At 29.0% G+C, this 26,512-nt stretch overlaps 3 protein-coding genes across 3 annotated transcripts; all 3 read left to right on the top strand.

The window, feature by feature from the left end:
* Window positions 1-19: 19 nt before the first annotated feature.
* On the top strand, window positions 20-7,407 carry LOC105197445 (sterol O-acyltransferase 1). Its single transcript, XM_011163804.3, has 9 exons — window positions 20-567; window positions 1,789-1,859; window positions 1,967-2,067; window positions 2,918-3,088; window positions 3,525-3,673; window positions 4,011-4,150; window positions 4,428-4,591; window positions 4,928-5,201; window positions 6,224-7,407. Exons 1-9 carry the CDS (start codon window positions 504-506, stop codon window positions 6,719-6,721), a joined length of 1,632 nt encoding a protein of 543 aa, XP_011162106.1. The 5' UTR covers window positions 20-503; the 3' UTR covers window positions 6,722-7,407.
* A 6,811-nt stretch (window positions 7,408-14,218) lies between these two features.
* LOC113005162 (sterol O-acyltransferase 1-like) lies at window positions 14,219-20,708 on the top strand. Its single transcript, XM_039456377.1, has 9 exons — window positions 14,219-14,366; window positions 15,701-15,771; window positions 15,879-15,970; window positions 16,656-16,826; window positions 17,537-17,685; window positions 18,012-18,151; window positions 18,451-18,614; window positions 18,950-19,223; window positions 20,136-20,708. Coding segments are annotated over exons 1-9 (1,563 nt in total). The 5' UTR covers window positions 14,219-14,365; the 3' UTR covers window positions 20,637-20,708.
* Window positions 20,709-24,695: 3,987 nt separating this feature from the next.
* Window positions 24,696-26,305, top strand: LOC113004406. The gene is made up of 3 exons (XM_039456379.1): window positions 24,696-24,784; window positions 25,120-25,388; window positions 25,552-26,305. Exons 2-3 carry the CDS (start codon window positions 25,139-25,141, stop codon window positions 25,614-25,616), a joined length of 315 nt encoding a protein of 104 aa, XP_039312313.1. The 5' UTR covers window positions 24,696-24,784; window positions 25,120-25,138; the 3' UTR covers window positions 25,617-26,305.
* The last annotated feature ends 207 nt before the right edge of the window (window positions 26,306-26,512 follow it).

Genomic DNA, 26,512 nt, shown 5'->3' with positions numbered 1-26,512 from the left:
TATACATATTTTATTATATAAAAAGAAATAATTATGTAAACATGGGGATTTTTCAGTCGAAACACATTCCCTTGGAGCTACATGAGTGCTCATTATACTCATAGCGGGGATACATGCGTGATTGAGCCGTTTAGATTAATCTACGTGCATGGAGCAAAGTTTTCACAGTCGCGATCGAGATCGAGGAGCTAGTTGACCCTTTGCCGAGCGTCGTCGGCCTGTGACGGACTCTGGGAAATGTATAAAAGAATTAATAGCTGTTACTAAAAAGTTGACGGTAACGTTTCGCAACAAGTTGGCTCGCGGTTACTGTTATAATCGAAAATTTTCGATTATTTGAGAATTTGGGTAACCAATTTATCGTTATAACTGGAGCCACCAACTTGTCAAAAAAATCTAAAAATAGATAACAAATATCGTAAATTACTCAGAGCGTGAGACGGAGTTGTAATATCCTCGGAGAAGAGTTTCTATAAGATTTAAGGACTCATCATCGTACAGCCATGAATTCTGTTAAAGAAACCACAATTAATGTGTCCGACGTTACGCACGAGATAGGTAAAGATAGTAAGTAGATGATCCACTGTGAAACAATAAGTGACATAAACAATCCTAATTTCTGAAATAATTAAAATCCATTGTATGTATAAAATAATTAAATGTTGCAAGGAACATGAAGTTTTACGGTATAAATATTTCTTCTAAATTTTTCTAACGTCTTCGGCGTACAAATCTTTCTAATCTTCCATAATTCTTCTTCGAATTTTTTTTAATCTTTAAAATAGGTAAATATAAATTTTAAAAAAATTTAAATTTTATCAATAGATATTTATTATAAGTTAATTATATTTTCTAATTTATTTATACATTTATTTATACACGTATATTTGTACACTTATTAATTTAACATTAATATTAGATTACATATTTTATTTTCAAAGAATAATCTTAATTTAGTTGAAATTTATCGATATTTTCATTTATTTTTGTAATAATTACTTTTATTAAAAAATCGTGTTTATTTTTAACATTAACTTGCAAATTTCGAATTTTAATGAATTTACAATATTATCTATATCTATCAATATAAAATTATAATGTCACTTATATCTATCGGTTTGTGACCTTTCTATTGCAATAATACTTTAAGTTGATAATTGTATATTATTTACATTTAGCGGAAAAAGCAGCTTCACAACTGTTGTAAAATGTTTTAGTAATTGCTGAATGGAACCATTAATATAAATATGTGTCGCGTCATCGACATTTAAATTGATATATTCACTTTGCCCAAAAATGCTTAACTTAAATATTTTGCTTTTACTTATTATTGCTATCATCCAAATTAATTATCAATAAGAATATAATCAAATTCTTTTAATTTATAAAAAACAAAATAAATTAAAATAACAAAATAAATAATAAATTAAATTTTCTCCTAAAAAATCTTAATTTTTAAACAACAATAAGGTTACAAAATAAATACAACAATGGGTCATATCTATTTTTACACGTATATTTCTTATACAAATATTTTATTATTATTATTTTATAATATAAAGTGAACATTCATATTGTAACTTAAAAGTCAATAACCAAACGGTGAAAACGTGAGATCAAAATAATAACAATTAACTTAAATAATCATGTCTTATTTTCAATAGATCTATTGTCATAGTTTTCTTTAAAATAAAATAATCAAAAAATTTTTCAAATATTTTCACAAATTTTACATTTAATTCATATTTAATTTTATTATTGTATTTCTCTGTGTATTTCTCTTTTTAGTGGTCAATGAATACATATTAGCGGATATTCTACGTGAGTCGACTGCCGATGCAGTGCAAAAAAAAATACAGGTATAAAGGAATAACTCGACTTGATCCGTAAATGGACTTAATAACGCGAATTAAATTAATTTTAATTAAGTTAAATTTATTGAGCTGACACATTGCTTCGATTAAAGGAAGACAATAACAATCCGATTTTCGACGTTCTGCAGAGAATAGAGATACCTCCGCCGAAAAACGACGAATTCTTGCACAACACAAAATATCGCGACAAAAGGTGAAGAATTGCATTCAAATGAAAGTTATCGGAAGAGGTAGAGAACAAAAGGTGCAAAATACTTGCGCAAAAATATGTACAAAAAAAACATATCAAACATTACTATCAAATTAAAACTGATATATTTTAATTAACAATTATTGTTTTGTATGCAAGAAATTATATTCTTGCTTGTACATAATTTAAACTTCTTTAAAAAATTTTATAATCTTGAATCAAAATATTATATTTAGTTAGCCACTATTTTTCAATTTATATTATAGAAATTCAAATGTTTGCAGCAAAAATAAAAAGCAGGACGTTTATGACATTTTTTATGTTATATCTCTTCCATATTGTATTCGAGATGCTATATCAAACGTAAGATCTGAGTACATTTACAAAAAACTATCGACAAAAACTGGTCAACCTTGTCCACCGTTTCTAACTAGTCAATCTTGTCTTATCAAATCAATTAACTGCAATTAATAATAAAAAAGTCCTATTTTGTATTTTTTGCGATTGAACAGTATTTTGCAATGATTGTGCTTAGTGTCACTTCGAGCACAGTTTTTGTGTCTCTTGGCGTGGAATGTCCTATCAGTTTTAATTTGAGTAACGATTGATATTCTTCAGTGTATATTTTCGCAGGTATCATGCATCCTATGCTCAAAGCTTCTATTTTTTTTCATCAATCATTGTGCACGTGTTATTTCCAGCATTCTGTCTCTCGTCACAACAATGTAAGCATGTGAACTTAGCAAACTTGCATTTAAATGTATCAATAAAAAATACAGTTTGTTACATGTATACTGATCGTATTATAGATCGCATATTTTATTGATCACTTATTTCTCTGATATTTACGCAGGAAATCCAGTAAAAAGAATGGGATGCCGGATAAAGACTTTCTCGCGAGAAACTCGTTATTCACCGATCTCTTCGAGATTCCACACTTTCGCACAATTTACAATATCTTTTTGATAATGTCCATATTCCTGCTTTCCAGCACGGTCGTGACCGATATTATAGAATACGGAACGTAAGTTTGTGGGAAACTCGTGATTTATTTCTAATGAGCCATTAATACACTTGCCCATAAGTAAAAAATATGTGGAAAATACGTAGTTTAAACATAATGCCTAGTATTAAAATAAACATGTTTATGCTGATGCATTAAAAAAGATTCTTTCTGAAGTAAAATGTTGAGTAAATTTTTAAATTTTTATTTTTAGTTAATCTGAAAAAATTTTGTAATACTATAAGATTTTGAACTAAATATACTTTATGTATGTTAAACATACTTAGCTTCCTTCCCTTCTAATGTGTAAATCTTAGAAAAAAAAATACCGCAAAATTTTATACAAATGCTACAAAAAATCTATATGAAAATGCTAGAATTGAAACGCTTCTTCTAAATTATTCCTGTCGCTTTTGTTTTTATCATTTAATTTCTTTTTAATGATTATTTTTTTAAGGATTCACTATGGTATCAATGCGTTACGAGTTGGTTTTACAAAGTTTCCAACATGTATTTATATTTGGTTGCTCATGCAAATCTCGATATTAGGTGTCTACGTGGCTTTCACCCTCTGGGCGAATCAGCGACTTCGATTCTTACCAAAATGTAATGATCTCTTCAGATTTGGAATATATTCAATCTAAACATTAAGAAATTGATATTTACAATAAATAAAGAAAAATATGAAATAAATTTCTTAAATTAAAATAATTTGCTTAAAATAAATATGTAAAAGAGAAATAGAAATTTTTGTTCGAAAATAATTGTAATAATGATTGTTAGATTGACATAAAATATATCACAACGTAACACAAAAATAATTCAATAAAAAAAACAATCATAAAAATTATAAGAAATAATTAATAAAAAGAATTTTTTATTAAACAATATTAATTGATTTAATTCAAATGATCTATTTCATATGCGTTTTTTTCTTTTGCAGCCTGTATCCGGAAATTTTGGGATTATGGCTGCCTATCAGCATTCATGTTATATCAAGTTTTCTTCTTTATTATTCCTATCACAATGATAATCAAAGAAAATCTTTCAATAGGGTGCAGTAATATTATTATTCTTGAGCAGGTATGCACCTTCAAAAATCTGCACTCGTTACTTTGTTCAATTGATGACGTTAGAAACGAAAAATGTGAATTTCTTTGTGAAATATATACTTCAGTATAAATCAGTTTTTCGCATGCCATTCGTGAATTATAAGTTATAAAGTAATTTCGTTAGAAATGTAAGATGCATACAGATTGTGTATCAGTTCGATAAAAATAAGAAGAGTTTACGATAGGAAATATTAATTTGCTGCTAAAGAAATATTTCTTCTGATCAAAATTATGTGTTACTTCTTTAGATACGCATGGTGATGAAGAGTTGGGCTTTCGTCAGAAGCGCGGCACCCAGGTATTTATCTTATGAACCCCACAGCGAAACTTCACGTCCAAGCGGCCCCAAATTCTCACAATATTGGTATTTTCTATTCGCACCGACTCTTCTGTACCGTGACAAATATCCTAGGTAAGTGTATCTGAATTTTTCATGATTTCCTCAAGTAGCCAGCAGTTTATGAACTTTTAATTATACAATAAAGAAGATAACTTTAATTACACAGTTAAACCTAACCAAGTTTAACTTGCTATTTGGCAATGCGACTTGAGAAAATTTCGGAAAAAAACTTTGAAAATTGTTTGCAAAATGTACAACATATATTTAATCTTCGATAATGTAATTTGAGGATATAGCTCTAAAAGTTTTAAATTCTCCACTATTTTAAAAATACTTAATATATTATGATAACAAGTTGATGTCAAAAGACTAGAAGAAAATGGACTTGAGCATGATTGGTTTTTTTAGGACGAAAGAAATCAGGTGGATGGTGGTGTTTCGGAGTTTCTCTGAAGTCGGCCTATCGATTTTTCTTCTGGCCTTCATCAATGAACGTGTCATAGGATCGACCTATCACGCGTTCGGCACGCAGTACCTAGAACTGAAATGGTTTATTAGAACTACCATCGAGTTATGTATTCCCGCTTTTCTCATTTTCATAACCGGACAATATTTTTTCCTACACGCATGGATGAACGCCTGGGCAGAAATGCTGCGGTTCGCAGACCGATTGTTTTACAAGGTGACTACATCGTTTTTAATATTTAATACTTGTTAAAATTATACGTATGTCGTGCTATATGCGAACATCTTTTGTATTGTATATATTACATTATATAATAGCTTCAATATATATATGTGATAGCTTTAATATACACGACAGTTTTGAAGATAATTTGGCTATAAGTATGAACTAAAAGTTCAAAATTTAAAAACTGAAGGTTTCTCCAAATTTATTCTTTTTTTTCGTAATCAGCAAAGTATTTTAGTTACAAATGCCCAAATTTTGGGCATTTTAAAATTAGCTGCAAAGAAGAAAACAATAAAAAAAATTTTTTTTACAATTTGCAACAAAAACTACCACTGCTTTTTGCAACAAAAACTACCATATTTTGCTGTAGTTTTAAATAATAGCTTTTAAATCAATAAGTAAATTTGTTTTTTGCTAAAATTTTACACAAATTCTCAAATGTAATAATAATTCAATTCATGAAACTTTATATTTTTGGTAATGTATTGAGATATAACTTTTGCATTCTTATGTAGACGATTGCAATAATTTTAACATAAACGACATACACAGTGTATCCAGCATCTTAAGCACTTAATCTGTCTCATGAAACTTATGCAGCATATAAAAATATCTCTCATGACATATATGGCACATGATAATTTCAATATATGCAATAGTCTTGATATAGACGATCAAAATAATTTCACCATATATGCATTAATGGTTGTCTTCACGTTTTTAAGAGCGCGTCTTAACCATGACTTACCGACTGCACTCCATGTAATTTATCTGAAGTGAAATCAGTAAGTCATCTCTTATGGTAAAACGTGGAGACAACTATTAATTATATACCCTGTATGTGACAGCTTGAAGAAATAATAAATTTCAAGTTTATAAATTTTGAAGTTTCAGAAATATTCCCTGTGAAGCTTGTTGCATGTTAATTTTATGAGAGAAGCTATGGTAGATTATCGAATTTTGCGAACTGCAATTTTACGAATTATATTATTTTTGTACTGCTTGTATTACAGGACTGGTGGAACAGCACGACTTATCACGAGCTTTTCCGCAAGTGGAACTTGGTAGTGCACGATTGGCTATACACGTACATCTACAAGGATATGTACGAGATCGTGGTACCATGCAACCGAACGCTGGCAGCTACCGTTGTATTCGTCACTTCCGCCGTCATTCATGAGTACGTAATAGCGTTCGGAATCGGTTTCTTGTATCCGGTGATGCTCATCATATTCGTCGGAATTGGCTTTCCCCTTTTCTTCGTGAAAATCAAAGTTGTCACCAGTGGAATCTTCGTGTGGATACTCAATATCATCGGCACAAGCATTGTACTCAACCTGTACACGATGGAGCTCTACGCCCGGTGGAACAACTGTCCACCTCATCCCAATTACTACCTAGATCTGCTCATACCGCGAAGCTGGAGCTGTCAAGAGCAGTTTAATCCATTGTTCACGTCGACTGTGAAATCTTGTAACGAGACGATGGATTTTTCTGTTACAAATTATTGACTGTTAGATAGGAGTTTACATAAGTTTAGCGTTAAACTAAATAGAGTAAAGAACACTTCGACGCGATAAAATTATAACATCCAGTGAAAAGTTTTTTCGAGTAAAAAAAAGTTATTTGTTAAAATTAAATAAATAATTTGAACAAATAATTTATTTGCTTTATAGAAAACTAAAACCGTCATTTCTGAAAAACAAATTTTTATTTTCCTAAAAGGTATTTTCGCTGCAACTTAAAAAAAGCAAGTTTAAAGAAATAATTTCATCAATTTAAAGAATTTTTCTATGGAATATAAGAGAACTAATAAGGGATATAAGAACTAAATAATAAAAAAATAGGGATAACAGAGATTTAAAAAATTTTTCTCTAGGATATAAGGGAACTAATAAGAATTTAAATATCGTTGGTGAACATTAATTCATTTAAGGAATATATTGCAGTCTTAATTTTTTTTTAATCATTTTTGAATTAGAAAAGTAATTGCAACTTTTTTTTCAAACTTTTGATACAAATTTAAAAATGGACAAAAATATTTTTGTCTATTTCCTAATTAAAAATTTACAGTCATAACTAAAGACTTTTATTTCTTTAATAGTTTTAATAATAAATTGTAATTAAATTAATTGTATGTATTAAGAGGAATGTGGAGTTGTTAAATGTACAATACACGTGAGTTTATACAAAAAGAGATGATTTTTATAATTGAAGCTTTACATACGCTTCCCTATTTACGCACGGTAACAAAGAAGACGACGTGTATGTATATATATATATATATCATACGCTTCCCTATTTACGCACAGTAACAAAGAAGACGACGTACGTATATATATATATATCTTCCGTCCTATAAAATGAACTTATTTCGTATATTCGATACACATATACAATCGTCTTCATAATTTATTATTATTTTTTTGCATATTTTATTACATGAAAAAAAAAAAATTAAGATGAATGTCTCAATTAATGAACAAGTAAGGTTATGGAATTTATAGGTAAGATTTAAATAAATAAAACTTGGTTCATAATTAAAACTCTTTTTATTCTTGGAAAGCTAGATCATTTTATCAACAGAAACTTTCACTAATAATTTTATAATGCTATACAATAAGCCAATGGCCGATACACGTGCCATTTGCATTGATTGACAACGCCCACCACTTATAATTGCTTAAAATAGTAAAATAAAAGAGAAAACTGATAAACATGTATATAAACATGTACTATTTCAATATTAGAACATTAATGAGTTAATATTGGTGTATGCATTTCAGAATTTTCTTGCGATTCAAATAAAATATCCCATACAGCACCGAAATCTTTCAGAGATATTTCTGAAGTGTTTAATGTAAAAATTGAAACATATCTAAGAAACATTGCAAAATGTTTCTGTAACATTTCTGAGACAACTCTGCAATAGCAAAATATCCGCGATTCTTTCATTTGAAACCTTTCAGAGCTGTTTATCAGAAAATAATACAGCAATTGATTAAATTGTACTTTTCCGTAATGAGCAAAGTGTGGATAGAAGGATAAAAAACATTTTCGAGGAATATTGTCTCTTAAAAGTAATGTTAATAACAAAAATCAACTTTAATTTTAATTATTTCTATGTATTTAGAAAGTTTAAATTCTCTCTCTCTCTCTCTCTCTCTCTCTCTCTCTCTCTCTCTCTCTCTCTAATAATATAATAAACGTAAAATCTAAAAACGTAAAAAACTTGAAATGTAAAATAATAAATCAACTTTTTTTTAAATTAAAGGTTATTGAAACCGTTTGCAAAATTTGTATTTCTATAAGTTATGTATGCATGTAAATATAAAATTAAACAAAAGCGGTCCAAATTTAATAAAAAATTTAATCTTGTAATTTTTGTTGATTACGCGCACGCGCGCGTTGCAATCGTTCCCTGAAAACATATACAAATCTAAATTTCAAATATGTCCTTGTAATAAATTTATGAAAAAGTTTTACTTTCCACCAATATTTACTTACTCATCTCTGGCATATCGCAATTTTCCTTGTGTAAACCATTTTGCTATAACTTGCCTAATTTGTTGGTCATCTGCAGTTTCAAATTTTGAATTGACACATTCTATAATAAGGAATTGTTAGTTTAAATTAGAATTATTAGAAATCTGTATGACCAACACGTAATTGGATAATTAATTAACTACATTATTAAAAATTAATTAAAATTTATTTGTTTATAAATTTTCTATTAAGAAATAAAATGTCTATAACAAAACTCAATTCAAAAGTATAATTTTTTCATTATTATAAATTTTCATAAAGTTTGAATTTTTATGAAAAAAAGTCCAAAAATTTATAAAAATCTTTGATTACGTAACACAACAAATTTTTGAAAAAATAGTGGAATTTTTTGCGAACAAATAGATATATTACATTATATATTAAAACGTATAAAAATCCATTAAGAATTAACAATATATTAACACATCTTTAAAGTATATACTAATGGAGGAAGCGAACGATGATGGAAACGAGACAGAGGAAAATATTTGATCATAATGTTCTATGTGTCACACTTAACTATCGCCGAATAGGAGTGAGGCCTGACAGGCCAATCACAAATTGAGAGAGAGAGAGAGAGAGAGAGAGAGAGAGAGAGCATCATAATCTACTGTTCTCTTCTCTGTCCTACGCACAGGCGATAGCTCTCTCCATTAGTTATGGTCTACAAAAACATTTAAATTTCTGCAATTTAATTAGAAATTATAAAAATTCATAATTTTTTTACAATGATTGTTCTTTTTTATAAGAAAATTTTTTCCACAGTCAGACTTACGTTTAATGCATTTGGCGAATAATAAATCTTTAAATGCTGGCTTTTTTCCACCTCTTCCATTCCAACAGTATAGGGTAGAAAGAAAATTACTAATGGTATGTTTCAAAATAATAACCGTCATTTCATGATAAGTTTTGCCACCTAAGTGTTTCACATAAGTGATCTAAAACATAAAAATTTAAAATAGTAAGTACATTGCATTCGTGATATTAAATAACACAATTTTTATTCCGAATTACAAATAAATATCAAGATATCGTACAGCTCCGTGTGAGCATTATAAATAGCAGGTCACGATTTCGAGTCCACATCCCCGTATATTCAAATTTCAAGTAGATAATTCGTACTGATAACTTCATAGGAGCTAAAGAGAAATTCTTTATATGTAGGTGACGTAAAATGATTGATGTGATCCTATTACTACTACAAATAAATATCGCAAAAAGATATTTAATATATTTTACTGACCATGTCTTTGAAAAAGTCGGCTTCTCGAAGGTTTAGTTCTAACTTGTCCAGATCTTCCTTGATTTTTAAAGGGAAGGATATATTTTCTATTATATTAACATAAATACTTCTCATATTTATGACTATTCTCCAGTTTTCCTTCAAGACTATTCAATCTCCCATCAATGCGATCTAACTTAGCATCCATTTCATTACATCTACGTAGTAATTCTTGTTTTAAATCTAAAATATTAGTTGTATATATAATATTATTCAAAGTAATTCGCATAAGTATAAAAAAGTCGATAAAGTATAAAAACATGATTCATATGATTATACATAAATATCTTTAGATACCGATGTCTGTCAAAAGAATTGCATTATTGTCTTTCGACACATTTGTTTCAGTGAAATACTTTTACGAAACATTCTGCCCAGATGTACTATCATTACTGTGTATTTGTTTAGCAGCATCTCCTAAAGGTGAATCCTCCATTGGTACATTATTATTGTTGGAATTTATGGACGTTTCTGAAATTGGTTTCTTTGGCGGGGGATGTAACGCATGTTGACTATCATTATCGCTTTCGTTAGAAACGCAAATTGATGTCGTTTTACGACGTTCTTTTTTACGAGTATCGTCGACGTCAGAAGAGTCGATGTCCGAAAACTTTTCAGCTAACTTTATTTTTGCCATCCCACTTTCATATGAATCTGAATAATAAAAAAATTAAAGCAATTAACACATTTAGCTAAATGCCGTAACATCAGCATGTGATTTTTCTGCAATATCAGCAATATCAAAATCGAAATTTAGTTATTAGCAGAATTACATACAGTAAGAAATAGGATTATAAGTCAATGCTAAAAAGCATATAAAGGCGTATTTGTTTATCTATATCCAATTGGTTTGTAAATTTGTAATAAATTATTTTTACAATAGAAATTAATTACAATAAAGTCTTTTTACGTTTCTATGCGTTGGCCAGAAACATTCTGATGATTCTTTTAACCACTTGCTAAACGCAGTCCATCCTCGAATTGGACGACGGAAGATCGATTCATTTCTTTTCACTTATTATATTCTGCAACACAAAAACTGTAGCGTAGCATTTATTGGAACTTAATATCTTTAACATTTTTAACAGAGATCTTTTGCGTAAGGAAGAGATTGGCGAAATTCCGTTGTTTTCCATAAATTTATCTCTTTTAGTGATCGTGAGCGTCGAACAAAATCATTTGGTACACAACTTTGCAAATTTAATAAAGCTCTAAATAAATTTAATGAAATCTGATTTAATAACTGTTGAGATAATTGTACAGTAAGCGAACCTTCAATCCAAAGTAATATCAATTTTTTATTATTCCTAAACATATAAGGTAATCAATTACTACGCTAGAAACTAATCCAAAATTAGGAATTTTTTGCTTTAAAATCGTCTCATCGATTTGAAAATTGTCGTAATTATTATTAGCAAAATCTTCATCAGTTCTTAAAGCATCAACTATTTTTATCGCATTGCATATTTGCTCGCCCACAACGGATTGAAGTTACGATTATTGAGTTTAGGAATTAACGATTACACTAATTACTATAGTTGATCAAATTTCTCTTGACAGATTGCCACGTAAGTAAGCCATGAATTTTTGATCAGCCTTTTACTATCATTGCCAATCTTTTATCATTCGAGGAATGACGCAACATTATATCTCCGTATTGCATCCCATTCGGCGCAAAGACCAACTAATAGTTGTACACATTATCGCTTTATTATTAATTTGAAACATGGTACTTGTTACAGTTGCACCCTTAACAGTCGTATGCAAAAAGTCATCTAAACATACAAATATTCTTGAATTAGATTTTTTTTATTACTCTATTAATATTTAATGTAAAATGATTTTTTGATCGACAGGAATTTATCATCGAATTATTCGTACTTACATATATGCAATCGAAAGTAAATTTTGCCACGACTCTTGAATGAACATGTAATAATTATTGTCTGAGCGTAACTCATCCCTTTCCTCGTCTGTGTATGTCAAAATAATCTTCTCAGTATCATAAAGAATTATTTCGCCCATGTTACATCGGCGAGATGCCGTAACACGAATATCATCACATGGTCACGCATTTCGTGAGAAATGGCTAAATAATGTATGCCAGCGGCACTGTATCAAAAGTATCAAAAAAAGAATCAGCCCTGAGGGCAATGACGACGTTTCTTACCTAACATTATATAAGTGTCGAAACGCTGACTTCCATTGCGATATCTCCGCAAGAACAGGGTGTCTTTGCTTCGCGTCTCTTGATATGAATTTATTATGTAATTCCAGACATAGATGATCAAATTTTAGCAAGATTATAATCTGGCCTGTAACTACAACAAAATCTTTATAATGTATTAGTTTAATCGTATAAAAGAATTAATCGTTATTCAGAGATCAAAAACTTTATTGAATTACAGAACGTGTTATCTCAACGAGAAAGATTAATTAAGTAAAAAGAATCACAGTGACAAATAAATGATACTGTTAAAGATGTAACATAGCAACTAAATTTATTATGTTTCTAACATTAGCATGATCATTCATTTATGCAAAGCTCATGCAAAGCTATGTTACGTTACACATGCAAACTAAATCCCGTATTAACTATTTGCAGTCTTGTTTTCAATAGGTATTATATGATACAGTTCTGTATGAAATGTTTATAATTTTATGTATTTAAAACTTTTTAAGGAATAATGATAGAAACACGCTAATTTTTATTTAAAAAAATTCACAGTAAAGCTAGAATAATGTAAGGAATGAGTTACCAGAATTTTGTTTTTGCCACTGAGAATGAGATGTTAAATAAATTTAATATAATATAAGGCAATAAACTGTGAAATTTTATTCTTTGTTACATTTTTTAATATTGGACCGATAAGCACAATCGAGTAAAAAATTTTCCTAATGCTTGCTATATAGTAATATAGTTTTTTATCATTATTGATAGATTCTATTATTAACACCATATTGGATATTTTTACATTATTAAGCACAAAATGTACCAAAATAGTCTTTATTTTTCTTGTATGTTAACTGTTACTGTCTTATTATACAAATTAATATATATCTCTGTGATAATAATAACTTGACTGCAGGAACAAAAAGCTTGATATACCACACGAGTTTTTCAAGAACGTGAAGAGTAAACAATATATCAACGTAACTGAGATTATTGAGATATTTTCCTTGATTTTGTCTTAGACAAATGATTATAAAAAGCTTGACCAATTATTGTACTCTATCTTTCAGAATTCACAGCAGCAGATATTATTAAGTATTGCTCATATAGAGCAACCAGAGAAGTTTCAGACTAAACCAACAATTACTATAGTAAGTAGCAATATTTATTTCGCGACACATGATAATTTTATCATGAAATTTGGACAGATCTTTTTTAAATATATACATATATATGTATGTATATCAAAGACATTAGATATAGATAAAATGTTATTTTACTTTAAATATGCATATACATTTAGTAAAATATCTTTTTAATATATTTTCTTTATTTCTATTTTATAGGAAAAACTCACAGATTTTGCGGGAGGACAAGTATAGACCGAAAAAATAAGAAGATTAAATCGTAACAAACTATCTCTATTCACAGCATCTGTGATGGATCTTGTTTTCACAGATAAGGAAATGGCCAATTATACGAGTAGTATGACTGGAATACGAGCAATTTTCCTCGAGAAAAATCTAAACTTTTTTAGATTTAACATTTTTCTATATATTGATTATTATAAATACAAATTTTAATATTTTCTTATTCTCAAAAAGCACTTTTGGTTTTAGTAAAAATTATTTTTAATTTCCACAGAATACATTTTAAAAGAATTTGATTATCCTACAGAAGGGCCATTAAACAAGGTTGCAATAGCAGAAATTTTCAAAGCAATGAAAAGTAAATTAAATAATAAATCAAATACATGACGTAACAAAATTAAACAAATATAATTCAATTAAACTTTTCAAAAATTATTTTCACGTAAAAGGTTTTAAAAACAACATGCAACAATATGAATCTGTTGCAACATTAATATGACACATTTCAGAAGTCTTTCACAATGTGAAACGTTAATTTGATTTTGAAACTTTTAAAATATGTATCAACTTTCTAGGGCGTGGCACTAAGCGGTATTATTATCTTATGCGGTTCCTCTCAAAATTCGAGGCTGTCTACACGAGGCTAATGTGTTACACAACACGAGTTGCTCAATAAATCGATCATAGGCGGAAGATACGCAATATATAAAGCCGAGATAGACCACTGCGCATTCAATAAAGTTTTCGTAGTCGCGCGATCACGAACGAGATAGGTAACGACACTAGTAAGTAGATAATCCAATGTGAAACAATAAATAACATAAACAATTATAATTTCTGAAATAATTAAAATTTATTGTATATATAAAATAATTAAACGTTGCAAAGGACATAAAGTTTTATGGTAATAAATACCTTTCCTAAATTTTTCATAACGTCTTCAGTGTACAAGCTTTTCTAATCTTCTATAATTATTCTTTGAACTTTTTTGTAATTTTTAAAATAGGCAAATATAAATTAAAAATTTTTTTTAATTTTATTAATAAATATTTATTATAAGTTAATTATATCTTCTAATTTACTTATACATTTATTTATACGTATAAATATGGATTCTTATTTATTTCCAATATTAATATAAAATTACATATTTCATTTTCGAAGAATTATCTTAATTATGCCTTTGAACAAAATTTGTCGATAATATTTACATTTATTTTTTAAATAATTACTTTTATTAGAAAATCATGTTTATTTTTAACATTAATTTGCAAAGTTTGGATTTTATTGAATTTGCAATATTACTTCTCATGTATCATGCATTATGTATCATGTAAATTTAGTTATGAATGCATTGATATGATCAAACATTTAATGAGCTAAGACGTATTATTTATTATGTTGCCTATATCTTTCGGTTTGAGACCTTTCTATTGTGATAATACTCCAAAGTTGATAATTGTATATTATTTGCATTCAGCGAAAAAAGCAATTATATAACTGTTGTAAAATGGTTTAGTGGTTGCTGAATGCAACCATTAATACAAATATGTGTCGCATCATTGACATTTAAATTGATATATTCATTTTACCCGAAAATGCTTAACTTGAATATTTCACTCTTACTTATCGTTGCTATCATCCAAATTAATTTTCAATGAGAGTATACTCGAATTCCTATGATATCATCATAACAAAATAACTCAAAGCAACAAAGTAAATAATAAATTTAAACTTTTCCCTAAAGAATCTTAATTTTTAAACAACAATAATAAGGTTACAAAATAATTACAACAATGGGATATATGTATTTTTACACGTATACATTCCTTACACATAGATTGCATTATTATTTTTTTTTTTATACAAAGTGAAGATTTATATTGTGACTTAAAAGTCAATAGCCGAATAACAGACGAATCGTAAGAACAAAATAATAACAATTAACTTAAAGTCTCTAACAATTAACAATCAAGTCTTATTTCCAATAAATCTATTTTCGTAGTCTTCTTTAATCGAGAAATAATCGAGAAATTTTTCCGATATTTTCACAAATTTTATATTTAATTCATATTTATTAATTTTAATATTGTATTTATTTTTGTATTTCTTTGTTAAGTGGCCAACGAAGACGTATCCATGGATATTCTACGTGAGCCGACCACCGATGCAATGCAAAGAACAATACAAGTAAGAAGGAATACCTCGACTTGATCCGTAAACGGACATAATAACGCGAATTAAATTAATTTCAATTGAGTTAAATTTATCGAGTTGACATTTTGTTTCGATTAAAGAAAAACAATGACGATCCGATGTCCGACGTTCTGCAGAGGATAGAGGCACCTTTGTTGTCGAACGACGAATTCTTGCACAGCACGAACAAAAGGTGAAGAATTATATTCAAATAAGTTATCGGAAGAGGTAGAGAGCAAAAGGTGCAAAATACTTGCGCGAAAATATGTACAGGAAAAAACATATCAAACATTACTATCAAATTAAAACTGATATATTCTAATTAACAATTATTGTTTCGCATGCAAGCAATTATATTCTTGCTTATACATAATTTAAACTTCTTTAAAAAATTTTATAATCTTGAATTTCATCAAAATATTATATTTAGTTAGCCGTTTTTCTCAATTTGTAAAAATTCTAATATTTGCAACAGAAATAAGAAGCAGAATGTTTATGATACTTTTTTATGTTTTATCTCTTCCATATTGTATTCGAGACGCAGTATCAAACGTAAGATATGAGTGATTTTACAAAAAACTTATCACCCTTGTCTACCTTGTCTAACTAGTCAACCTTTTCTTATTAAATCGATTAACTGCAATTAATAATAAAAAAAAATCTCATATTTTTGGTGATTGGACAGTATTTCGTAATTATTGTGCACATGTTACTTCGAGCACTGTTTTTGCTGTCTCTCGTCACAAGAATGTAAGCACGTGAAGTTAGCGAATTTGCATTTAAATGCATCAATAAAAAATATTCTTTGTAACATGTATATCAATCGTATTGTAGACCGCACATCCCGTTGATCACTTATTCCTCTGATATTTCCGCAGGGAATCCAGCAAAAAAGATGGATTGCCGGATAAGGAGTTTCTCGCGAGAAACTCCTTGTTCACAGATCTCTTCAAGATCCCGCATTTTCACACATTTTACAATATCTACTTGACGATCTTCATATTCCTGCTTTCCAGCTCGGTCGTGTGCGACATTATAGAATATGGAACGTAAGTTTGGAATGTGGAAAACTCTGATTTATTTCTAATGAGCCATTTCTGGTTGAATCAATGAAAATAATGTTTCATAAAATACTACAAACATACGTTGATACAATTTCAAATATGTAGAAATACATACATTCTTTTTTAATATTTATGTCAGTAATGAATACTTTTAACAAGATCCATTTTACATGATCTATGATTTATATCACAATTAGAGACAGAAGACTTAAAAGTTTAAAAAACATGCGGAAACGAGATGCAAACATACGTAGTGTATAAAAACCTTGAACTGTAAAGGATATAAAATACAATTTAATGTAATATTATATTTTAATACGTTAAAGTATTGACGCCGAGAGCAAGTAACTCGTTTATCAAGAAAATGTAAGAAATATATTTGCCTATACGTAATAGTAAAAAATGTGTAGAAGAATACGTAGTATAAACATAATACCTAGTATTAAAATAAGCATATTCATGCTGATGCATTAAAAAAGATTCTTTTGGAAGTAAAATGTTGCGTAGATATTTAAATTGTTTTTATTTAATCTGAAAAGATTTTGTTATGCTATAAGATCTTGTTCTAAATGTACGTTACGTATGTTAAGCATACTTGCCTCCCTTCTCAGAATTAAAACATTTAAAATGCTTTCCTAAATTTTTCCTGTCGCTTTCTCTAATATCATTTAATTTCTTATCATGATTTTTTAAAGGATTCACCATGGTATCCATGCATTACGAGTTGGTTTTGTAAATTTTCCAACATGCATCTACATTTGGTTGTCCATGCAAACATCGACACTCTGTGTCTACGTGGCCTTCACCCTCTGGGCGAATCAGCGACTCCGATTCTTACCAGAATGTAATGATCTCTTCAGATCTGGAATATATTCAATCTAAACATAAAAAATTTATATTGATAATAAATAAAGAAAAATTTGGAATAAATTTCATAAATTTAAATAATTTTATTCAAATAAATATGTAAAATAGAAATAACAATTTTTGTTAGAAAATAATTGTAATAATAATTATTCGCTTGACATGAAATATAGCACAACGTAAAAATAATTCAACAACATAATCATAAAAATTATAAGAAATAATTGATTAAAACAATTTTTTATTAAACAATATTAATTAATTTTATTTAATTAATCTAATTTACTTGTTTTTTTTCTTTGGCAGCCTGTATCCAGAAATTTTGGGATTATGGATGGCTATCAGTATTCATATTGTACCAAGTTCTATTCTTCATTATTCCTGTCACAATGATAATCAACACAAATCTTTCCATAGGTTGCAGTTTTGTTATTATGTTAGAGCAGGTATGCATCTTTAAAAATCTGCACTCGTTATTTTGTTAAATTGATGACGTTAGTAACAAAAAATGTGAATTACTTTGTAAAATATATACATCAGAATAAATCAGTTTTTCGCATGCTATTCGCGAATTAATAAGAATTATAAGTTATAAAGTAGTTTCGTTAGAAGTGTAGGTGGCATGTAGATTGTATGGAACTTTTGGTTCCATAAAATTTTTATAAGAAGAGTCTATGATAGAAAATATTAATTCTCTACTAAAGAAAGTATTTCTTCTAATCGAAATTATGTTTTGCTTCTTTAGATACGCATGGTGATGAAGAGTTGGGCTTTTGTCAGGAGCGCCGCACCGAGGTATTTATCGTATGAATCCCACAGCGAAACTTCACGACCGAGCGGCCCCAAATTCTCACAATATTTGTATTTTCTATTCGCACCGACTCTTCTGTACCGCGACGAATATCCTAGGTAAGTGTATCTTAATCTTTTATCATTTCTTCAAGAAGCCAGCAGTCTCTGAACGTAGTTGTATAATAAAGAAGATAACTTTAATTACACAGTTAAACGCAGTCAAGTTTATGTTGCTATTTGCCAATGCGACTTGAGAAACGTTTCGAAGAAAACTTCAAAGATTGTTCGCGAAATGTAAAATATCTTTAACCTTCGATAATGTAATTTGATGATATAGCTCTAGAAGTTTTAAATTCCGCACTATTTTAAAAATGCTACTTAATATATTGTGATATTAAGTTGATATCAGAAGACTAGAAGAAAGTGTATTTGAACATGATTGGTTTTTTTAGGGCGACAGAAATCAGGTGGATGGTGGTGTTTTGGAATTTCTTTGAATTCGGCCTATCGATTTTCCATGAGGCCTTGATCTTTGACCGTGTCGTAGTACCGATCTATCATGTGTTCGGCACGCAATACCTAGAACCGAAGTGGTTTATCAAAATTGCACTCGAGTCTTGTATTTTCACCTTTCCCCTTGTCTTTGTCCTCCAATACTTATTCTTCCAAGCGTGGATGAATGCTTGGGCAGAAATGCTGCGGTTCGCAGACCGATTGTTTTACAAGGTGAATATATCGTTTATAATATTTAATACTTGTTAAAATTATACGTATATGTTAGGATATGCAAACAACTTTTGTGATGTATATATTGCATTATATGATAGCTTCAATATATATATATATATATATATATATATATATATATATATATATATATATATATGTGTGATAGCTTTAACATACGCGACAGTTTTGAAGATATTTTGGCTATAAGTATGAACTAAAAGTCATCAAAATTTAAAAACTGAAGGTTTCTCCAAATTTATTCTTTTTTTTCGTAATCAGCTAAGTATTTTAGTTACAAATGCCCGCATTTTTCGCATTCTAAAATTAGCTATAAAGAAGAAAACAATAAAAATTTTTTTATATTGCTTTTTGCAACAAAAATTACCATATTTGACTGCAGTTTTTAATATGTAGCTTTTAAATGATTATGTGAATTCTGCTAAAATTGTACACAGATTCTCAAACGTAATAACGTAGAACAAGTCATGACATTTTTATATTTTTATTAATGTTTTGAGATATGTCCTTTGCATCCTTATGTAGACGAGCGCAGGGACTTTAATATAAACGATGTACACAGTGTATCCAGCATCATTAGCGTTTAATCTGTCTCATAAAACTTGTGTATCATATAAAAATATCTCTCATGACATATGTATCTCGCACTATAATAACTTCAATGTACGCAATAGTCTCAATATAGACGATCAAAATAATTTCATCGTATGTGTATATGTGATAGCTTGAAGGAATAATAACTCTCGAGCCTATACATATTGAAATTTCAGAATTAATCCCTGTGAAACTTGTTGCACGTTAATTTCATGAGAGAAGCTGTGGTAGATTATTACGACTTTTGTAAACTGCAACTTTATGAATTATATTATATTTGTACTGCTTGTATTATAGGACTGGTGGAACGCCAAGACTATTAACGAGTTTTTCCGCAAATGGAACTTAATAGTGCACATCTGGCTATACACGTATATCTACAAGGAGGTGTACAAGTTCGGGGCATCACAGAACCGAACGTTGGCTGCTACAGCCGTATTCTTTATTTCAGCCATCGTTCATGAGTACGTCTTGGCGTTCACAATGGGTTTTTTCTATCCAGTGACATTCATCTTACTCTTCGGAATTGTCGTACCGCTTTTCCTCATCTCCAAGAGCAAAGTTGTTACCAGCAACTTCTTCATGTGGATATTTTGCAACATCGACATCATGATTATGTTCAACTTATACTCGATGGAGCTCAACGCCCGGTGGAACAACTGTCCACCTCATCCTAATTACTACCTAGATCTGCTCATACCGCGAAGCTGGAGCTGTCAAGAGCAGTTTAATCCGTTGTTCAAGTCGACTGTGAAATCTTGTAACGAGACGATGGATTTTTCTCTTACAAATTATTGACTGTTAGATAGGAGTTTACATAAGTTTAGCGTTAAACTAAATAGAGTAAAGAACACTTCGACGCGATAAAATTATAACATCCATTGAAAAGTTTTTTCGAGTAAAAAAAAGTTATTTGTTTAAATTAAATAAATAATTTGAACAAATAATTTATTTGCTTTATAGAAAACTAAAACCGTCATTTCTTAAAAACAAATTTTTATTTTCCTAAAAGGTATTTTCGCTGCAACTTAAAAAAAAGCAAGTTTAAAGAAATAATTTCATCAATTTAAAGAATTTTTCTATGGAATATAAGAGAACTAATAAGGGATATAAGAACTACATAATAAAAAAATAGAGATAACAGAGATTTAAAAAATTTTTCTCTAGGATATAAGGGAACTAATAAGAATTTAAGTATCGTTGGTGAACGTTAATTCATTTAAGGAATATATTGCAGTCTTAATTTTTTTTTAATCATTTTTGAATTAGAAAAGTAATTGCAACTTTTTTTTCAAACTTTTGATACAAATTTAAAAATGGACAAAAATATTTTTGTCTATTTCCTAATTAAAAATTTACAGTCATAACTAAAGACTTTTATTTCTTTAATAGTTTTAATAATAAATTGTAATTAAATTAATTGTATGTATTAAGAGGAATGTGGACTTGTTAAATGTACAATACACGTGAGTTTATACAAAAAGAGATGATTTTTATAATTGAAGCTTTACATACGCTTCCCTATTTACGCACAGTAACAAAGAAGACGACGTACGTATATATATATATATATCTTCCGTCCTATAAAATGAACTTATTTCGTATATTCGATACACATATACAATCGTCTTCATAATTTATTATTATTTTTTTGCATATTTTATTACATGAAAAAAGAAATAATTAAGATGAATGTCTCAATTAATGAACAAGTAAGGTTATGGAATTTATAGGTAAGATTTAAATAAATAAAACTTGGTTCATAATTAAAACTCTTTTTATTCTTGGAAAGCTAGATCATTTTATCAACAGAAACTTTCACTAATAATTTTATAATGCTATACAATAAGCCAATGGCCGATACACGTGCCATTTGCATTGATTGACAACGCCCACCACTTATAATTGCTTAAAATAGTAAAATAAAAGAGAAAACTGATAAACATGTATATAAACATGTACTATTTCAATATTAGAACATTAATGAGTTAATATTGGTGTATGCATTTCAGAATTTTCTTGCGATTCGAATAAAATATCCCATACAGCACCGAAATCTTTCAGCGATATTTCTGAAGTGTTTAATGTAAAAATTGCAACATATCGAAGAAACATTGCAAAATGTTTCTGTAACATTTCTGAGACAACTCTGCAATAGCATAACATCCGCGATTCTTTCATTTGAAACCTTTCAGAGCTGTTTATCAGAAAATAATACAGCAATTGATTAAATTGTACTTTTCCGTAATGAGCAAAGTGTGGATAGAAGAATAAAAAACATTTTCGAGGAATATTGTCTCTTAAAAATAATGTTAATAACAAAAATCAACTTTAATTTTAATTATTTCTATGTATTTAGAAAGTTTAAATTCTCTCTCTCTCTCTCTCTCTCTCTCTCTCTCTCTCTCTCTCTCTCTCTCTAATAATATAATAAACGTAAAATCTAAAAACGTAAAAAACTTGAAATGTAAAATAATAAATCAACTTTTTTTTAAATTAAAGGTTATTGAAACCGTTTGCAAAATTTGTATTTCTATAAGTTATGTATGCATGTAAATATAAAATTAAACAAAAGCGGTCCAAATTTAATAAAAAATTTAATCTTGTAATTTTTGTTGATTACGCGCACGCGCGCGTTGCAATCGTTCCCTGAAAACATATACAAATCTAAATTTCAAATATGTCCTTGTAATAAATTTATGAAAAAGTTTTACTTTCCACCAATATTTACTTACTCATCTCTGGCATATCGCAATTTTCCTTGTGTAAACCATTTTGCTATAACTTGCCTAATTTGTTGGTCATCTGCAGTTTCAAATTTTGAATTGACACATTCTATAATAAGGAATTGTTAGTTTAAATTAGAATTATTAGAAATCTGTATGACCAACACGTAATTGGATAATTAATTAACTACATTATTAAAAATTAATTAAAATTTATTTGTTTATAAATTTTCTATTAAGAAATAAAATGTCTATAACAAAACTCAATTCAAAAGTATAATTTTTTCATTATTATAAATTTTCATAAAGTTTGAATTTTTATGAAAAAAAGTCCAAAAATTTATAAAAATCTTTGATTACGTAACACAACAAATTTTTGAAAAAATAGTGGAATTTTTTGCGAACAAATAGATATATTACATTATATATTAAAACGTATAAAAATCCATTAAGAATTAACAATATATTAACACATCTTTAAAGTATATACTAATGGAGGAAGCGAACGATGATGGAAACGAGACAGAGGAAAATATTTGATCATAATGTTCTATGTGTCACACTTAACTATCGCCGAATAGGAGTGAGGCCTGACAGGCCAATCACAAATTGAGAGAGAGAGAGAGAGAGAGAGAGAGAGAGAGAGCATCATAATCTACTGTTCTCTTCTCTGTCCTACGCACAGGCGATAGCTCTCTCCATTAGTTATGGTCTACAAAAACATTTAAATTTCTGCAATTTAATTAGAAATTATAAAAATTCATAATTTTTTTACAATGATTGTTCTTTTTTATAAGAAAATTTTTTCCACAGTCAGACTTACGTTTAATGCATTTGGCGAATAATAAATCTTTAAATGCTGGCTTTTTTCCACCTCTTCCATTCCAACAGTATAGGGTAGAAAGAAAATTACTAATGGTATGTTTCAAAATAATAACCGTCATTTCATGATAAGTTTTGCCACCTAAGTGTTTCACATAAGTGATCTAAAACATAAAAATTTAAAATAGTAAGTACATTGCATTCGTGATATTAAATAACACAATTTTTATTCCGAATTACAAATAAATATCAAGATATCGTACAGCTCCGTGTGAGCATTATAAATAGCAGGTCACGATTTCGAGTCCACATCCCCGTATATTCAAATTTCAAGTAGATAATTCATCACATCAATGCGTTATGAGTTGGTTTTGTAAATTTTCCAACATGCATCTATATTTGGTTGTCCATGCAAACATCGACACTCTGTGTCTACGTGGCCTTCACCCTCTGGGCGAATCAGCGATTCCGATTCTTACCTGAATGTAATGATCTCTTCAGACTTGGAATATATTCAATCTAAACATTAAGAAATTTATATTGAAAAAAAATAAAAAAAAATTTGGAATAAATTTCATAAATTTAAATAATTTAATTGAAATTAATATGTAAAATAGAAATTGAATTTTTTTTTTAGAAAATAATTGTAATAATAATTATTCGATTGACGTGAAACATAGCACAGCGTAACGCAAAAATAATTTAACAATATAATCATAAAAATTATAAGAAACAATTGATTAAAAGAATTTTTTATTAAACAATATTAATTGATTTAATCAAATGATCTAATCTCTTGTATTTTTTTCTTTTACAGCCTGTGTCCAGAAATTTTAGGATTGCGGCTGGCTATTAGCATTCATATTGTATCAAGTTCTCTTCTTCATTATTCCTGTCACAATAATAACAAAACAAATCTTTCCATAGGTTGCAGTAGTATTATTATTTTAAAGCAGGTATGCATCTTTAAAGAGCTGCACTCGTTATTTTGTTGAATTGATAACGTTAGTAACAAAAAATGTGAATTACTTTGTAAAATATATACGTCAGAATAAATCAGTTTTTTGCATGCTATTCGCGAATTAATAAGAGTTATAAAGTAGTTTCGTTAGAAATGTAGGTGGCATGTAGATTGTACGTTCGGTTCCATAAAAATAAGAAGAGTCTATTTTAGAAAATATCAATTCTCTACTAAAGAAAGGATTTCTTCTAATCGAAATTATGTTTTGCTTCTTTAGATACGCATGGTGATGAAGAGTTGGGCTTTCGTCAGGAGCGCCGCACCGAGGTATTTATCGTATGAACCCAACAGCGAACACGACCAAGCGGCCCCAAATTCTCACAATATTTATATTTTCTATTCGCACCGACTCTTCTGTGCCGCGACGAATATCCTAGGTATGTGTATCTTAATCTTTTATCATTTCTTCAAGAAGCCAGCAGTCTCTGAACGTAGTTGTATAATAAAGAAGATAACTTTAATTACACAGTTAAACGCAGTCAAGTTTATGTTGCTATTTGCCAATGCGACTTAAGAAACATTTCAAAGAAAACTTTAAACATTGTTCGCAAAATGTAAAATATCTTTAATCTTCGATAATGTAATTTGATGATATAGCTCTAGAAGTTTTAAATTCCGCACTATTTTAAAAATGCTACTTAATATATTGTGATATTAAGTTGATATCAGAAGACTAGAAGAAAATGTATTTGAACATGATTGGTTTTTTTAGGGCGACAGAAATCAGGTGGATGGTGGTGTTTTGGAATTTCTTTGAATTCGGCCTATCGATTTTCCATGAGGCCTTGATCTTTGACCGTGTCGTAGTACCGATCTATCACGTTCGGCACGCAATACCTAGAACCGAAGTGGTTTATCAAAATACTCGAGTCTTGTATTTTCATTTTTTCCCTTGGCTTTGTCCTCCAATACTTATTCTTCCAAGCGTGGATGAATGCTTGGGCAGAAATGCTGCGGTTCGCAGACCGATTGTTTTACAAGGTGAATATATCGTTTATAATATTTAATACTTGTTAAAATTATACGTATATGTTAGGATATGCAAACAACTTTTGTGATGTATATATTGCATTATATGATAGCTTCAATATATATGTGATAGCTTTATGTAAACTCCTATCTAACAGTCAATAATTTGTAACAGAAAAATCCATTGTCTCGTTATACGATTCCATAGTCGACGTGAACAACGGATTAAACTGTCCTTGACAGCTCCAACTCCGTGATATGAGCAGATCTAGATAATAATTGGGATGTGGTGGACAGTTGTTCTCCATCGTATATAAGTTGAACACAATGCATAGACTGATGTTGATAAGTATCCACCAGAAGAAGTTGTTGCTAGTAACAACTTTGCCCTTGGAGATGATGAAAAGGGGTATCCCAATTCCGAAGAGTAAGATGAATGCCACTGGATAAAAAAAACCCATTACGAACGCCAGTACGTACTCATGAATGATGGCTGAAATGAAGAACACAGCTATAGCTGCCAACGGTCGGTTGTACGGCATCACTATCTCATACATGTCCTTGAAGATGTATGAATATAACCAGTTGTGCACAATTGAGTTCCACGTGCGGAAAAATTCGTTAAAAGTCGTGGCGTTTACATAAGTTTAGCGTTAAACTAAATAGAGTGAAGAACAGTTTGACACGATAAAATTACAACATCCAGTAAAAAGTTTCTTCGAGTAAAAAAGCTTATTTGTTTAAATTAAATAAATAATTTGAACAAATAATTGATTTGCTTTACAAAAGACTAAAAACGTCATTTCCTTAAAAATTCCCAAATTTTTATTTTCCTCTCAAAGATATTTTCACTACAACTTAAAAAAACCAAGTTTAAAGAAATAATTTCATCAATTTAAACAATTTTTCTCTGCGATATAGAGAAACTAATAAGGGATATAAAAACTAAATAATAAGAATTTAGGTATTGTTAATGAATGTTAATTCAAGGAATATGTTGCAGCCTTAATTTTTTTTAATCATTTTGGAATTATAAAAGTAATGGCAACTTTTTTCCAAACTCTTGATAAAAATTCGAAAATGGACGAAAATGTTTTTAAATGCAATTTACAATTTAAAGAAAAAATATTTTTGTC

This window comes from Solenopsis invicta, chromosome 13 (genome assembly GCF_016802725.1).
Source record: "Solenopsis invicta isolate M01_SB chromosome 13, UNIL_Sinv_3.0, whole genome shotgun sequence".
NCBI classification, from domain to species: Eukaryota; Metazoa; Arthropoda; class Insecta; order Hymenoptera; family Formicidae; genus Solenopsis; species Solenopsis invicta.
This window is presented reverse-complemented; position numbering and strand designations above follow the sequence as displayed.

What these genes read in the sequence shown, in the direction of transcription:
- LOC113005162 (XM_039456377.1), top strand. An exon ending in TTGCACAGCACGAACAAAAG is followed by an intron (nt 15,971 to 16,655) that starts GTGAAGAATTAT and finishes ATATTTCCGCAG; the next exon opens with GGAATCCAGCAAAAAAGATG. An exon ending in TTGTTATTATGTTAGAGCAG is followed by an intron (nt 18,152 to 18,450) that starts GTATGCATCTTT and finishes TTGCTTCTTTAG; the next exon opens with ATACGCATGGTGATGAAGAG.
- LOC105197445 (XM_011163804.3), top strand. Translation starts at nt 504, where the DNA reads ATGAATTCTGTTAAAGAAACCACAATTAATGTGTCCGACGTTACGCAC. An exon ending in ATATTATTATTCTTGAGCAG is followed by an intron (nt 4,151 to 4,427) that starts GTATGCACCTTC and finishes TTACTTCTTTAG; the next exon opens with ATACGCATGGTGATGAAGAG. An exon ending in TACCGTGACAAATATCCTAG is followed by an intron (nt 4,592 to 4,927) that starts GTAAGTGTATCT and finishes TGGTTTTTTTAG; the next exon opens with GACGAAAGAAATCAGGTGGA.
- LOC113004406 (XM_039456379.1), top strand. Translation starts at nt 25,139, where the DNA reads ATGGTGGTGTTTTGGAATTTCTTTGAATTCGGCCTATCGATTTTCCAT. An exon ending in CAGACCGATTGTTTTACAAG is followed by an intron (nt 25,389 to 25,551) that starts GTGAATATATCG and finishes AATTTGTAACAG; the next exon opens with AAAAATCCATTGTCTCGTTA.